This window comes from Dunckerocampus dactyliophorus, chromosome 1, assembly GCF_027744805.1.
Source record: "Dunckerocampus dactyliophorus isolate RoL2022-P2 chromosome 1, RoL_Ddac_1.1, whole genome shotgun sequence".
NCBI lineage: Eukaryota > Metazoa > Chordata > Actinopteri > Syngnathiformes > Syngnathidae > Dunckerocampus > Dunckerocampus dactyliophorus.
In genome coordinates this window covers 31,298,976-31,313,857 of record NC_072819.1, presented here as the reverse complement: position 1 = coordinate 31,313,857, position 14,882 = coordinate 31,298,976, and the positions used below count along the sequence as shown (strand labels likewise).

At 43.8% G+C, this 14,882-nt stretch overlaps 1 protein-coding gene across 9 annotated transcripts in view; it reads right to left on the bottom strand.

Moving 5' to 3' along the window:
• The window catches only part of si:dkey-151g10.3 (serine/threonine-protein kinase WNK3), a 61,524-nt gene that overhangs the window by 5,113 nt on the left and 41,529 nt on the right, over positions 1-14,882 (bottom strand). For 3 of the 9 annotated variants that reach the window (XM_054775195.1, XM_054775232.1, XM_054775204.1), the window contains 14 exons: positions 11,766-14,585; positions 11,442-11,482; positions 10,001-10,136; positions 9,801-9,917; positions 9,611-9,706; positions 9,463-9,511; positions 9,027-9,179; positions 7,166-8,832; positions 3,824-4,067; positions 2,430-2,521; positions 2,007-2,350; positions 542-777; positions 358-459; positions 70-233 (listed from right to left, as the gene is read on the bottom strand). In XM_054775195.1, coding sequence (XP_054631170.1) covers positions 70-233; positions 358-459; positions 542-777; positions 2,007-2,350; positions 2,430-2,521; positions 3,824-4,067; positions 7,166-8,832; positions 9,027-9,179; positions 9,463-9,511; positions 9,611-9,706; positions 9,801-9,917; positions 10,001-10,136; positions 11,442-11,482; positions 11,766-14,585 — 6,261 coding nt within the window. Of the gene's footprint in view, positions 1-69; positions 234-357; positions 460-541; positions 778-2,006; positions 2,351-2,429; positions 8,833-9,026; positions 9,180-9,462; positions 9,512-9,610; positions 9,707-9,800; positions 9,918-10,000; positions 10,137-11,441; positions 11,483-11,765; positions 14,586-14,882 lie in introns of those variants that run through there. The other 6 variants (XM_054775221.1, XM_054775213.1, XM_054775239.1 and 3 more) reach the window with 6 other exon arrangements.

Here is a 14,882-nt window from a genome sequence, read left to right as displayed (position 1 = left end):
ACACTGATATTTGCGAAAGGTCAACTTGTATGATGGCAGGAAGTGCATGACGATGTGTCTTCGTGGTACCTCAATCAGCTGTGTCCAGCCTCCCAACTCTTGCACTTGCTGAATCTGCTTGATCTGATTAAGAGAAGGCTTGGGTGTGGTGTGGCCCAGTGTATCCTTTGTCCAATTATCAACCAGTTTGTGCAATTCATCTGTGAATGTGTTTTTCCTTAAAGAGCTTTGATCTGGAGAAGAAACAAACACAGTCAGCTGTGGTCTCTGTCCACTTTGGCCACACTGCACCAACCAGATTTGAATCCGACTGTGTTCATGAAAAAGCCAAACAAATAAATAGCTTAAACTTGGCACCTGTGTATTCTAAACAAGCACCTCTTTCAGCAGGCACTGAAGTGCCATGAGGAGGAGTTCCACTCTGCTCGGCACCCGAAAAACTACTTGACTGTTGGAATCCTGTACAAGGAATACAATAAATAACTACAGAACACATGAAAAATAATAAAACTTGTACAAACTACTTGTAAAAACACTTTACCGGCATGTGTGATTCCATTGTTATCCATGTGAGAGTGAGGTCTGGGCCGCAGTTTGGTTTTGGCTGGCCTGGGCCTACGAGGAGAAAGGACTGGGGCCGCTGTAGGAAGAGCAGGGGTACGAGACAGGCAAGCTGGCAGACTTTGCCTTTGTCCTTTTTGGGAGCGAAGCTGTCTGTACAGTTCTTGGAGCTCTCGGTTCTGCTGGGCCTGGAGTGACACCACTTCCTTGATGTGCCTATAGATGTGGACATTCAAAACACAGGTAATGGATTGTATTAAGGTTGAATTAATGTTACAGTTGCCTATTGCCAATACTATCATTGTGACAATGGTATTAACAAGCATCCCTCTGACTTAAATGATTGAAACTCACTCAAACAATAGGACTTTCTCTGATTGATCCTTTACCATTTATTAATAAACATCATAGAAATGACTACAATGACTCAAAATAATCCATAAAGGACATGAGGCTTGCTCATGTACAGGTACTGGCACAAATTAGTGCAATCCTCCCTCCAAGCAGTTATTAATGGTAACTTCCACATCGCACAATACAAGTAAACAACTTAAAAGCTACAATGTAAGCAGTGGCGGTTCTAGCTATGTGGCACATGGACAATTGTCCAGGGCGGCATTCTCTAGGGGGCGCCGCAAGGATGAAGGGTAAAAAAAAAAAAAAATCGTATTTGTTTGTACTCAGTGCTTATTTGCGCATCAGGTCAGGATATGTGTGTGCGTTTGTTTGGATGGCGGGTGGGATACCGGCACCCCCATACTGCTCACATGAAGTGAATAAAAAGCAAACTGAGTAGTGAGGGGGTGACATCACCGCCGGGCCCCAGCCTTCAGGTTAATTAGAAGGTAGAAATGTAAATTGCAACATAAATTACTAAAAAATAAAACCAAATTCCATTAAATGGTGTAATATTGAATATATCACAGGCCAAGAGTCTCAAGCTAAAGGTTTTCACTACTAACTAAAATGTTAAAAAACAAAAACAAGCAAATTGTGAGTCAATGTCTGTTCGTTGAGCCTTTGACTGCTAGTTGAGGTGTCAGCAGTCGGGGATAATGATTAGGTCCCAACAAATATGTAAAAGAACAATACACAATGAAAAAAATTAAGATAAACGGGCCAAAGATAAAGGTATGGTGCTATGCCAGCACTTTATGTACAGTATACCACATTGTAGGGTCGCTAAAGAATGTGGGGGCTCCCTCAAAGGGGGTCTCACACAGGGCGCCATTGAAGCTAGACGTGCCACTGTTACAAAGTGATGGTATACTCGCAATAATGTGGAAGCGGGCCAGTTTGTGCAATTAATAAACAATCTACTTGTTGCAGTGTGAATAAAAAGATTAGCAGGAATCTTTTGCAACACACAATCTTTCCTCTTTAGCCAAGGTCTGCACACTATTTAGTGCTTTTATAGTTCATAGTTCAAGATTTTTCACACTTACTTCTCTCTAAGCTTGTGCAGTTCTCTCCTCAAGTCTTCATCCTCCAATTCACTTTCATCATTATCATCGTCACTGCTGCCTACAGGGGAGTGGCTGTGCTCACGACCTCGAGAAAGATGGGTCATCCCTGGAGTCCTCTTGCTGTCATCTTTCTCTGCATCCTTTGCCCGAGATCTCCTCCTCTCTCTGATCACAACAGGAGACACTGGGGAACTGTCACTCTTGTCGTCTTCTTCCTGGGTCTCAGCCTTTGTTACAGAGAAGCGTCCAACTTTTCTGTGGGTGCTGCCGTGGCCTGTTGATGGTGCATGTTTCGGCGGAGAGGACTGAGGCACCGCGGTCACCTGTTGAGAGCAGACGAGAAAGCTATTAGCCTTGTGTTCCTTGACTAAACTGTAATGAATGTCAAACTAATATCGTCACTTCTTGTACTTGAAATCGTCCTTTGCGTGACTGAGATGGATGTTGGGTCAACTCCTTCTCCTCCTTGACAGACTGACTGATGGATCGTCCCTCTGATAACAAGACGGGTGAAAACAAAACGGGGATGGCGGGGAGTCAGAGACACACACACACAGGACATAAATATGCAGAACACACATACACCCAAAAAACAACCAACAGAAAACAAGTCCATGAAAGATGACATACAGATGCACACAGACAATCATGGAACAGAAACATATATTTGTGTTAACATCCATCCACCAAGTAATTTTTTGTGACATATGGGTTGCATGCAGTTTTGTTGCTTTAATATAGGTTTTACAGTGACCAAAAAAACAGTATTGTTATTAAAATGTGCACTAACCATGTAGCACGAAGAGAAGGGCAATTAATGGCTTATTACGTTATTACATTAAAAAACTGACTAAACAAAATACTATTTCTCATTCTTATCATCGTCTCATTCACATTTAATTACACTATTCTATGTGTTCGACATGTGTCAACAGAAACCTAGTGGCAATTCATGGCAAGCCAACACCAAAATATACAGCCCCTAAAAAAGGTCATCCATTAAATGTATATATGCAACAAAAATACATGCAGCACTGCAAGAATGCTTAAAATAAACTGCGTGATAAAAATCTAGCCGAATGAAATTCCATGCTGTGTGCAACACAACTGTTAGGCATGTAGCATGCATTATGTAGAAGAAATTGTGACACCACCCATAAGATACAATTGGCAGCAAAGCATCTACAACATATAGTGCAATGGAGCAGAGCTGTCCTCTATATACTGTGTATACCGCTCAGTAATTACGCATGACTTGTGATGCATGTTGCTATCTATAGTGGGCCACTTGGTGGTGGTGAGCTGCGAGGCTGTCGCTGGAAGTGTCTATGGACTTGGGGCAGGGAGGGGTCATGTCAAATGAAGGGACATGTCCTGGCCACTGGCACTGCAGGGAGGGTGATCAGCTTTGTGTAGCCAACCTCTTCCTCCACTCCCCCACCCCTTTCTATATTCTCCACTGATATCGCCACTTGGGAGAGAAACCCATGCAAAGGAAAGACTGGCAAGAAAATTAAATTGAGCACAAAAACATGTATAAAAGAATGTTGATGCTGATTTCAAATTAGGAATATAATCAGTAGTCACATAACAAAATACAAAAAGGGTTACATAGCTGTCAACATTTAACACCAACACTTCCTGAAAGTTAAGAACGTTAATTTACTATGTTAAAATGACTAGACGAGATATTAGATTTACAGGAGAGCCATGCTCAACATCACAATCATTCCCACTCACTCGCTCGCTCGCTCTCACACTTTCTCTCGTTCTAAAAATCCCTAAGAGGACGCTACCTTGCTGGACTCTGGGCTTCTTGAACAAGCTGGCGGAATGGCGCAGTTTGCATGCCCAGTTTTTGAATTTGCGAGTCCAGGATTTCTTGCTAACAGGATTTTTGATACTAGGACATGTCAGGTTTAGGCCAAAATATCCACCTCCTGCATTATGTTGCTGCGGTCCATGCCGGAGGGGGATCGGTTGCTGACGGAGAGAGAGTCGCAATGCTTCTCCAGTGGTGTCAGAGTGTGGGCGCACAGCCTAAAACAGTTTGACAGTTATAAAGTATAAAAAAGTTAGTTTAGACAATTTAACAGTGGCTGTGTGGGTGGAGACATTTTATAGAGAAAGACACCCAAACAGTAAACACATTGCACACATTTAAAAGAAACTGGTGAAACTGGTAAAATACATAATTTAACTGTAAATAAATAGCGTATTTCCTCATATAGTGGTTATTTACTCAGCTACAGACGACATTAGGTGTTTATTGGGGATAAGGTACTCTGTTCCTGACCAAAAATGTAATAAAATATACTGGTTTGGTTATGGCACCTTGGTACTTAGACAAATTTTGCCTCTGCATTGTCTGTCAATTCACCATACTATAGATCAGGGGTCGGGAACCTTTTTGGCTAAGAGAGCCAAGAAAGCCACATATTTTAAAATCTATTTCCGTGAGAGCCATATACAACTAACAACAACTGACAATACAACTAAATGTGTGCCTTATTAAGTATGACCAACAATTTTAGAGTATAATATTTCTCTGAATTTATTCTTTTTAATAACGTTGTTATATTGAAGCTAACCAATAATAAATACTGTAAAATACTTCTTACCATTAATGTGACTTCTGTGCTTGCGGTAGAAAATGGATGAATGGATTAAAGTGCATAAAGAAGTTTTATATTTTGAATGTTATTTTTAACACTGATTTCTGTAAAAGAAAATTACAATGAAAAAATGTTATTGCGTTAAAGCCAGAGGGCCAGATGCAGCCACCAGAAGAGCCACATCTGGCTCCCGAGCCATAGGTTCCCTACCCCTGCTATAGATGGTACACCTGAAAGGCGTGAAGACTAGTCTGCACACTGTTTGCATTCAGTTTATGCATAAGTTACGCATAAGGTACGTAATTTGTGACCGCAAATGGTGCACATTGGCACAAAATGCCATGGTCGCACACACCATCCATCCATCCATCCATCCATCCATCCATCCATCCATCCATTTTCTATGCAGCTTATCCTAATTAGGGTCGCGGGGGCATGCTGGAGCCTATCCCAGCTGACTTCAGGCGAGAGGTGGGGTACACCTTGGACTGGTCGCCAGCCAATCGCAGGGCACATATAGACAAACAACCATTCACACTCTCATTCATACCTATGGACAATTTAGAGTCGCCAATTAACCTAACATGCATGTTTTTGGAATGTGGGAGGAAACCGGAGTACCCAGAGAAAACCCACGCACGCACGGGGGGAACATGCAAACTTCACACAGAGACGCCCAGTGGAGATTCTTCCCGATCTCCTGACTGTGTGGCCTGTGTGGCTGTGTGCTAACCACTCAGCCACAGTGTGGCCCCTCCCACACAACTTATTTACACCTAAATGAAGTCTGTTTACATCCCATCCGGATACAGACCCAGTGACGGCCCTTTACGGACCCGTGACCAATTAAAGTGCATGGGAAATATAATAGTAATCATGCTCGCGGACCGATCGCAGCGGAAGTTTGTGTGGGTAATTGTTCATGGATATAGCTTCATTTTTATTTTTTATGTGAAAATTTCTCCTGATTTCGTTTAAATGCAATTTATTTGCCAAGATAATTGTGTTGTATGGTGATGTGCAGGGTTTCATTACATCTGAAGGTTCGGACCTTTGCTTTGAAAAAAACTGCGTAAACGGACCATACTCAGTTTTAATTGACCCCTGGTCTAGTGTATGGCATAGTACGTGCGACATGCATTGTCCACGCTATAAGAGGGAATCACCCCTAGCTTCATTAACTCCTCTATTTGCAAGGGACCTACAAGATGTTAAACTCTAGAGAAGAAGCTCTCATTGCAGAAAAGAAAAGGTGTCTACATTATCTCGCAGATGCAGTACTATTACTACTTGCCAAAGACCAAGACAGAATGCAGAAAAAAGAAGGCATAACCCTAACTAGAAAAAGGAAAGCACGGAAAGTGTTGGTGAGTAGACATCACTTTGGGGATTATGATCAGTTATTAACAAAACTTCACAAGGAAGATACAAGAAGCTACAGAAATGACTAGTGAATTCCCCCCGACTTGTTCCAAGAGGCTGTGAAAAAGTTAATCCACTCATGAGAATGAGACACATTGCACCACCCACATTGCCTGGGAATAGATTGCATTGCATTCATGACTAGTTCATGCGTGTCGCACGAAGGTTATGCGCGCCAGAAATTTTTAACATTTCAAAGTGTTCTTTGTGCACTGGCATGCAGCCCGCGCAGTTTACACATACTTCACACTTGTTTATGAAGAATTTACTCAAGGGCCCACAAAATTGTGTACCACTGTAGGGACAAAATTTGTACAAGTGTCAAGGTGGCCTTAGCGTTCTCGCTTGCATTTTTAGCAGCGGACCAAATCATCCTCAGCAAAGTATTTGCACAAAGTTGCGCCTATATTAGACCACGTATGTGAGACAAAACTCACACTCAAAGCAAACATGATGGGTTTTTTCTATCATGAAATATTTACCAGTTGAGCTGAAGGATATAAATTATATAAACACATCACAAAAGGTTCCCGGAGCTCCTCTGTTTTACACAAAGACGGAAATGTGATGCTGAGACAGCGTTTCTGACAACTTCAGTCATAATGAGCAACACGATTCCTTCGTTGAAAAGAGCCACACATACAGTATTTAACTACTGTATTGATGCTCCTGTGTTCACATTTAACTGTTGTTGGGTCTTGATAACGTTTGTCTGGTTTTGCTCACATTTCGTTACATCATATACGGTGTTTTAATGCTTTGGTAGAGTCGATGTTCACACTTGCAAGTGGGCCGAGACCCATCTCTCGGGCGCACTGGACTCATTTACTCTTACGTGAGAGACTGTTTACATGCTTCAGTGGATGCTGCTGTTTTGGGTAGCAACCGAGTTAGCCAATCCAATTCAATAAGTAACTTTTTAATATGGGTTTGTTAGCAACAGCATCTATGAATGGAGGTAAGGTACCACTCATGTATTTCCCCAAGAAAGGAGGCCTATTGGGGAAGATGTTTTTATAGGTTTCCATTAGAGAGGAGGCCACTATTCGAGGAAATACTTTACTGGATTTACTCAAACCCTGACTGGTGTTAGTCACTCACAAGGATGGTTGGTTCTCCTGGCACTGGAGGGCGCTGGGCCCCTGCAGAGAAATCCTGACTGAAAGGGAGGAAAGTGGCTGGAGGCAGCGTGGTGTGGGTGTACGGGTGAGATGGGCCAGGTTGCTCCTCCATTAGGGCCTGCTCTGCTGAGTTGAGCACTTCTGAGGAGGCATCCTCTGCTCCTCCACAACTTTCAGGGTCAGGGGTGGTGGAGGAGGAATGGGAGGTGGTGGAGGAAGTAGTGGAAGATGAGGAGTGGGGAGATGTGTCTGAGATAGAGGCAGGTGGCGGGAAAGATAATGGCAGCGGCTCTGATGACTCATCTCCACCTGTGGATGTGGAAACAGCTGGGACAGATGCAGCTCCCCCGGCCTGAGCCGCCCCACTGCTGTGCTCCTGATACAACAAGTTCCTCAGCTTTTCATCCAGCGTCTTTATCCGATTGTCAACAAATTCTATTTTCGGGGGACCTTCGCTGTCTGACTCGGCCACAGAGGAAGGCTGAGCAGGGGATGGGGTGAGTGTGAGGGAGAGTGGTGGTAAGGAGGCTTCAGTAGCTCCCATATAAAGAGGTGGCAAAGAAGAGTCTGAGGAAGGATGACATGGCACTGAGCAGCTGCCTGTGTCATCTGTCACACTCGTCTCGCCTGTGGACACCTCTGACTCAGAGTGCTGTAGAGATGATTGTTTGAGAAGCGGATGCTGTTTCTGAGGTGTGTCTGCGGCACTTACCACTTCCTGTTGCTCTGGGTTTTGTGTCTGACATTGCTGTTTTGACACTTGGGCGGGAATTGGGATTTGTTGCTGCACCATGTGGCTACCATTTTGTTGTGCCTGAAAAAACTGTTGACTCACTGCCGGGGGCGACATTTGGCTATGATCAGACTTAAAGGCAGTGCTGCCCGTAAACAGCTGATGTTGCTGCTGCTGTAGCATAATTTGCTGCTGCTGCATGTCTATGTTTTGCTGTATGTTTAATTGTTGCTGCTGTTGAGGTACAATAGCGGCTGGGGGTGCCAAGACCTGCTGTTGTATCTTACACTGCTGCAGCACTTGTGGAGTACTCTGTGGTGTTTGTTGATAAACTATTTGTTTCTGCATTTGCTGAATTTTCTCTTGGTACACTTCTTGCATCTGTTGCTGTTGTGGTGTTGCTTGTAGATTATGTGTGGCCTGTTCCTCCAAATGCAATGTTTGTAATTGCTGTTGTACAACTGGAGCCTGCTGCTGTGCAGGTTGAAGCTGTAGCTGTTGTGGAGCAGTGGCTCCTTGACCAAGTGCCTGCTGCAGATGCTCCAAGTCAGGGTGGTTTACTGTTACATCAGTCTGAACTGTGTGGGCTGTGGGAGGCACACCTTTGGCAGCAGTGAGCATTGTGGTAAGGTTGGTGGCAGAACATGTTGCTGTTGGTAATGGCTCACCGAGCCTTTGGTCATCAGAAGTTGAGGTAAGGATCAGGTCAAGATCACTTGAAATAGTTTGAGGGTTGGGGGGCTCAAGGGTGGAGGCTGGTGCAGAGATGCTTTCAGATACAGTCGCATACGGCGTCTGTGTAGTAGTAGGGGCAACAGAAACAGAGGTTAACACAGTGGAGACGTCAGATGAAGTGGGGCAATGTGGAGAGGACACCCCACTGGTGGATTCTACACACTGGAATCCTTCATTTCCTACAAAGCAGAAAAAAAACACAAACGTGAGTAGAAAAATAGCAATGTTTTCATAGAAAGGCATGTGTCCTTTCATTCTGTATGCATTACTGCGCATGTTTGGTGTAATGTTTGATTAGGTTTTATTTAAACCTAGTCGGTACATGTTTTCAAGATATAAAATAGCATGACAGTGATAAGTGAGCTTACTGTACCTTTGTCTGTTGTAGAGGGTGGAAGTGGCCTTGATTCTGCGGTGGGTGGCGTGGTGGCTGCTCCCTGGCTTGAGAGAGAGTCTCTGTGGCGAATGGTCTGGTTGATAAAGAAGCGCCAACGCCCCACCGGAGACGAATGTGGCTGTGAGTCGGCTGAGAAATCATAAACAGAAAAATGATGAGTTTGTTCTGTAGTCATGTAGTTCTTGTTTATGCTGCAAACTAGGTGAACTCAATCAACAGCGCTTCGGTTGTCTGCAGTAAGCAATTAATGCACTGTGTTTCGCCTCAACAACTTTAATACTCAATTAATCAACAATCAGTTACACGCAATCAACATAATTCTTTACTATCAATTAATTGTTTATTATGACCATCTACATTCTGTAGTGCCATATTACAGGGAAAAATGGATACAAAGATAATATGAACTCACATGTAGAGCTAGTGGGAGTGCTGACTTGCAACTGCTCAGAAGATCCACTCTAACATATAAATATAAGATTGTCGGTGATCAAATATAAAGACAAAAAATGTCAAAGAACATTTGATGATACAAGGAAATATGCAAAGCATCATCATACATGTGTATGAAGAATTTCCTGGGCTTTCTCTACTATGGCCCTTAGCTCCTCAACAAACATCTCTTTTTCCACATCGAGGACAAAGACTTCCTCCACCTGAAGACAAAATATAAAACAAAATATTACATGAGTTAAGACCAAGTATTGTTAACATAAATTACAGAATTGTATCATTATATGATGCTTTTACCATGTAATCTGCTATGTCCTCAGGCGCATCCCCCTCAATATCAAATTTAAATGTCACCATCTTGTTACTGTGGGTCTCCAACTGGCATTCCACCATATTGTCCCCACTGCCTGACACCTAAGTAAATATGATTAAACAAATGAATTGTTCAAAGTGTATGCTTGTATAAATATTGTTTATTTGTTGCTGTTTGGACTAACCTGGAGCATACTAAGTTGAAACTGATGTGAAACTTTTTCAGGTCTCAGAGTAGAAGCCCTTCTTTGGGTCTTTACTTTTTCTAATTTCCCATCAGTTAAGAGCAAAACAGCTTCTTCTTCATTTCTTGGCAAAGACCTGTTTGTGGCACTGTACTTTAGTGGTTATTACACATTCCAGAAGGCACAAAGAGAGACATTTTCACTCAGAATACATACTGTAGATACATATGACATGTCCTTATGTTTAACACATAACCATTATATTTTAAATTTAATATTTTATATTACACTCCTGATCAAAATCCAGCTGAAGAATTACTAGAATTTGCATTTTGCACATTTTGATCTTAATGAGGTTTTAAGTAGAGCTACAACATGCAAAAGTAAGAAGGGGGAGTGAGACAAAAAGCACTTTCAAAAAGTAATTTATTGAAAACAACAATTAAACTGAAATAGGCTGTTTATCAGCTGATCAAAAGTTTAAGACCATCGCTCAAAAAAATAACAAAAAACTCTCCAAACCAGAACAAAAAAGGTTCTCAGTGGGACTCAGTAATGAGTAGCTCCACCGTTCTTGTTAATCACTTCAAAAATTGCTTTGGGCATGCTTGATGCGAGTGTTTCCAGGAGGCTAGTGGGAACATTGCTCCAAGTGGTGAAGATGGCTTCACGAAGGGCATCAACTGTCTGGAACTGATGGCCATTTTTATAAACTTCCCTTGCCATCCATCCCCAAATGTTCTCTATGGGATTTAAATGAGGGGAACATGCAGGATGGTCCAAAAGAGTGATGTTATTCTCCCTGAAGACGTCCTTGGTCAAGCGAGCATTGTGAACTGCAGCGTTGTCCTGTTGAAAAACCCAGCTGTTACCACACAGACGAGGGCCCTCAGTGATGAGGGATGCCCTCTGCAACATCTGCACATAAGCACCCGCCGTTTGACAACCCTGCACCACCTGATGCTCCAGTGTTCCACTGGATGAAAAAGATGGACCCTCCTCCACTGTGCCGGGTAGAAAACATCTCAGGTGGGATCTCCTTGTCACGCCAGTAACGTTGGAAACCATCTGGACCGTCAAGGTTACATTTTTTTCCTCATCAGAGAATACAACTTTTTTCCACCTTTCAATGTCCCATGTTTGATGCACCCCGGCAAAGTCTAAACGGGCAGTTTAGCCTACTTAAAACCTCATTAAGATCCAAATGTGCAAAATGCAAATTCTAGCAATTTTTCAACTGGTCTTAAGATTTTGATTAGGAGTGTATATTTATCTGGTAATAAAAAAAACAATGTATATGACATGTTCTCCTAACCTCCAGAGATCTTATAAATGCAGACATCACTTTAAGTTGGTTTATACTAATCTTAAACAATCCCCCAATGTTAGTTATTTTATACATGATGGAGACACTGTGAGACACTTCTGAAATCAGACATACCCAGTTGAGGAAGGACGTTCTGTATTTGACAGTAGACAATCCTGAGGAAAACATGTATGTAATAAATACAAACACAGAGAAGCACAAGAAAAAGACACAAACAACAATCAGCAATGGATACAAGTGAAGCTGTCTTTTCATTTTGGTGAAACAAAGTCAATGAGAAATACATGGATGTTAAAAACAAATCTTTTCAAGAATGAAAAAAATGTTAGTTTGAATCACAAATGTTTTCATATCATTAGACTGATTGATACTATTTAAGTATAACAAAACTGCCTGTAAATCATACAATCAACTCATCTACATTCATTCTTCCTGTACCTGAGAAATGCCCAGCAGGGAAATGTCACAGTCTTGCAGCGAGGCTTGGGGCAGTTTGGGGACATGAGAATTAAGCAGCTCTAGGGCGGCGGCAGGAGAAGGGGAGGTAGGTATGAAGTTGGCCTGCCCTGGTAAGGTGACCTGGGCTGCTGGTGAAGATGTTGGCAGCTCTGGCGCAGGGGTAGCAGCAGGGTGGTGGGATGGTAGTGATGATGGGGGATACGAGGTATGAGACGGACTCAGGGGAATTTCATGTGCAGGAAATACAACATGGGGAAGACCAGGTTGTTCAGCAGCTGGCGTCTGCGTGTGTGTTTGTGTGTGTGAATCAGCCTGCGTTTGAATGAGTGTCTGTGTCTGTGAGTGTGATTGGGCCTGAATGCTGGTTTGTGTGTGAGTGTGTGCTGGCAGCGTGTGCTTGGCCTGGTGCTGAGGGGAAGGTGCTGTGCCTGTCACTCCACAGTTGGGTGGGATCCTGCTCTGGGCGTGATGATCGGCCACATTCCTGGGGGCTATCTGTGCGTCAGAATGGGTTAGTGGATGTGAAGCAGGCTGACATTGTTGTGCTGGCAGCTCAGTCTCTTCCCTGGGAATCAAAGCCTGACTGAGAGGACATGTTTGATGGCTGGGAGCCAAGATGGGTTCCACTGGTAACTGGATGACTGAAGGCAATTGTTGCTTTGGACATGCTATGGCTGTTGGTTGTTGAACTTGAGAAAGCATCAGTAGCTGTGCCTGGGAGATGGGCTGAATTACAGAGTATACTGCAGTGCTTCCTAAAGGTTGCTGCTGGGCCAGGACCACTGGATGTGACACTGGGATATTGACTGCAGTGGTGACAACGCTTGCAGGATCTACAGAACTGAGACTGGCTGTATTGGTTCCAACACTTCCAGCTAAGCCAGGAGCCATAGCAACCTGCTGATACTGTGCCACTGGTTGCTGTGCAACTATTCCCTGCTGTAAAAGTGGTGGACTTTGGTAGGTGGCCTGAGGGCCATACTGAGAAGTCAAAAGGGCTGCGGCAGTGTGACCTTGCACCTTGACAAGGGGTTGGATTTGAGTTTGCTGCTGAAGTTGAGGCTCCACTACTCCTGGTATTTGAACCTTATGGTGAACAAGAGTCTCATGCTGTACATGACTAGAATTGGTGGCAGCTGGAGGTTGGATAGCAGGTATGCTTTGTTGGCCCATGACATGTGTGTTAGCAGATGAGTTTTGGTTATGAACTAGTTGGGTCTGGTTAACTACCTGCTGTAAAGCCTGAGTTTGAATTATGGTCTGAGCAGACCCTTGGTTCACAGTTGAAGTACGTTCAGGATAACTATTCTGATGTTTCTGGTCTTGGATGACTACTTGTGCCTGTCCTTGGGTAGTTCCAACCATATGAGTGACATCAATCATAGTTGCCGCTGCTTGAGTTGTAGACTGACTTATAAACTGGACTGGTACCTGGATTCTGTTCTGAATATGAGCTTCAATTTGTCCTTGTTGGGAGAGGGCTTGAGCTGAAATCGGGAGAGACATCTGAGCAGGCTGTACAACCATGGTAACCGGGGCCTGGGGGGAAATATGAGTTTTGTTCTGAATGACTTCAGCTCCAGCTGGGATGTGAGGATTCAATGAAGCTGGCGTAGCATGCTCAGACTGAGCAGCGTGCATCTGCTCCTGGAGGATCAGTGCAGCTTGCTGTTGTACCTGCTGCCGTGGAACAGCCTCTTGTTTTTCTGTTTGCTTAAGTTGAACAATGGCAGCATGGTGTTGCTGCTCTTTGATTTGTTGTTGTAATAGAGCCTGTTGCTGGGGCAGAACATCTTGTTGCTGTTGCAGTCGAGCTTGTTGATGGATTTGTTGTTGCTTCTGTTGTAGTTGCTGCTGTTGTAAGACAAGATTTTGCTGCAAATGCTGTTGTAAGAAAGTTTGTTGTTGAGCCTGCTGGGGCTGCTGATGCACCACAGGTTCTTGCTGTCTAGTTTGCTGTTTCATCAGTGGATCTTCATGTACTCTTGCCTGAGTTTGTTGATACACAGGTTTCTGCTGCTGTTGCTCTAAATGATGTTGCAAAAGTGCTTGCTCCGGCAGGGCTTGATGCTGCTGCTGTTGAATATAAACTTGTTGCTGATCTAATAATTGCTTATGCACAAGGGCTTGCTTCTGCTCCAGTTGCTGCTGTTGTAGTTGGACTGGTTGCTGATCAAGTGGGATGTAACCTTGATGTGGCTCAAGCTGGAAAACCTGCTGCTGTTCCTGCAGTTGTAACAAAGTTTTCTGTTTCTGCTGCTGTGTTTGTATGATAGTCTGGTCACAAGGATCCCTAGTTGGTTGAGAATGTTCTCCTGGCTGTGGTAATGGCAAAGCTTGCTGCTGCATACCTGCTAATGCCGTTTGCTCCTGTTGGGTTGGTGGAAGGGTCTGCTGTACACAGACCTGCTGCAGAGGCTCATTTTGATGTTTGTGGACAGCTATAGCTGAAAGGTTCTGTGGATGCTGTCCTACTGTAGGCTGAGTGGCGCTAACACGTTGCTCTGCCAAAGCAACTTGAATGTCCATTTGCTGCTGCTGAAGGCAGGCTGTCTGGACCCCTATCGGAGGGATCATGACAGGTTGTGTTTGTTGGGGTGCTGGCTGGCGAATGATGTCAGTTAGCTGCATGGGAGTGGCCTGGGGCTGCTGAATGGGGGCAACAATGGTCCCTGCTAGCCCGGCAGGATCACTGAGGGATATAGATGAAGTGAGGACAGGGGTGATGTATGACTGTGATGGGGCCGACAACCCATGGGGTGTGACGGTTTGAAATGCATCTGATGGGAATGTTTGTGACTGCTCGGTGATGTGACAGAAGGATGATTGGTGGTAAAAGAAGGGGGGGAAGAAAGTAGTAAAAATTACGTAAGAATAAGGTTTGCCACAACAATTAACACATTTTATATTACAGGGTTTCCCACAGTTTTTAAGTGGAGGTACCTAAGCTTAAATGTAAACAATAGAATGATGGAACTTTTGTATTTTTTTATGTCTTAAAAGGGACCGTGTGCAGGGAGTTCCTCCAGCTGCCGGCAGGGCGCCTACATTTCAACATACTGCAAGCATTATATCCCACTTATATCCCACTTCTTC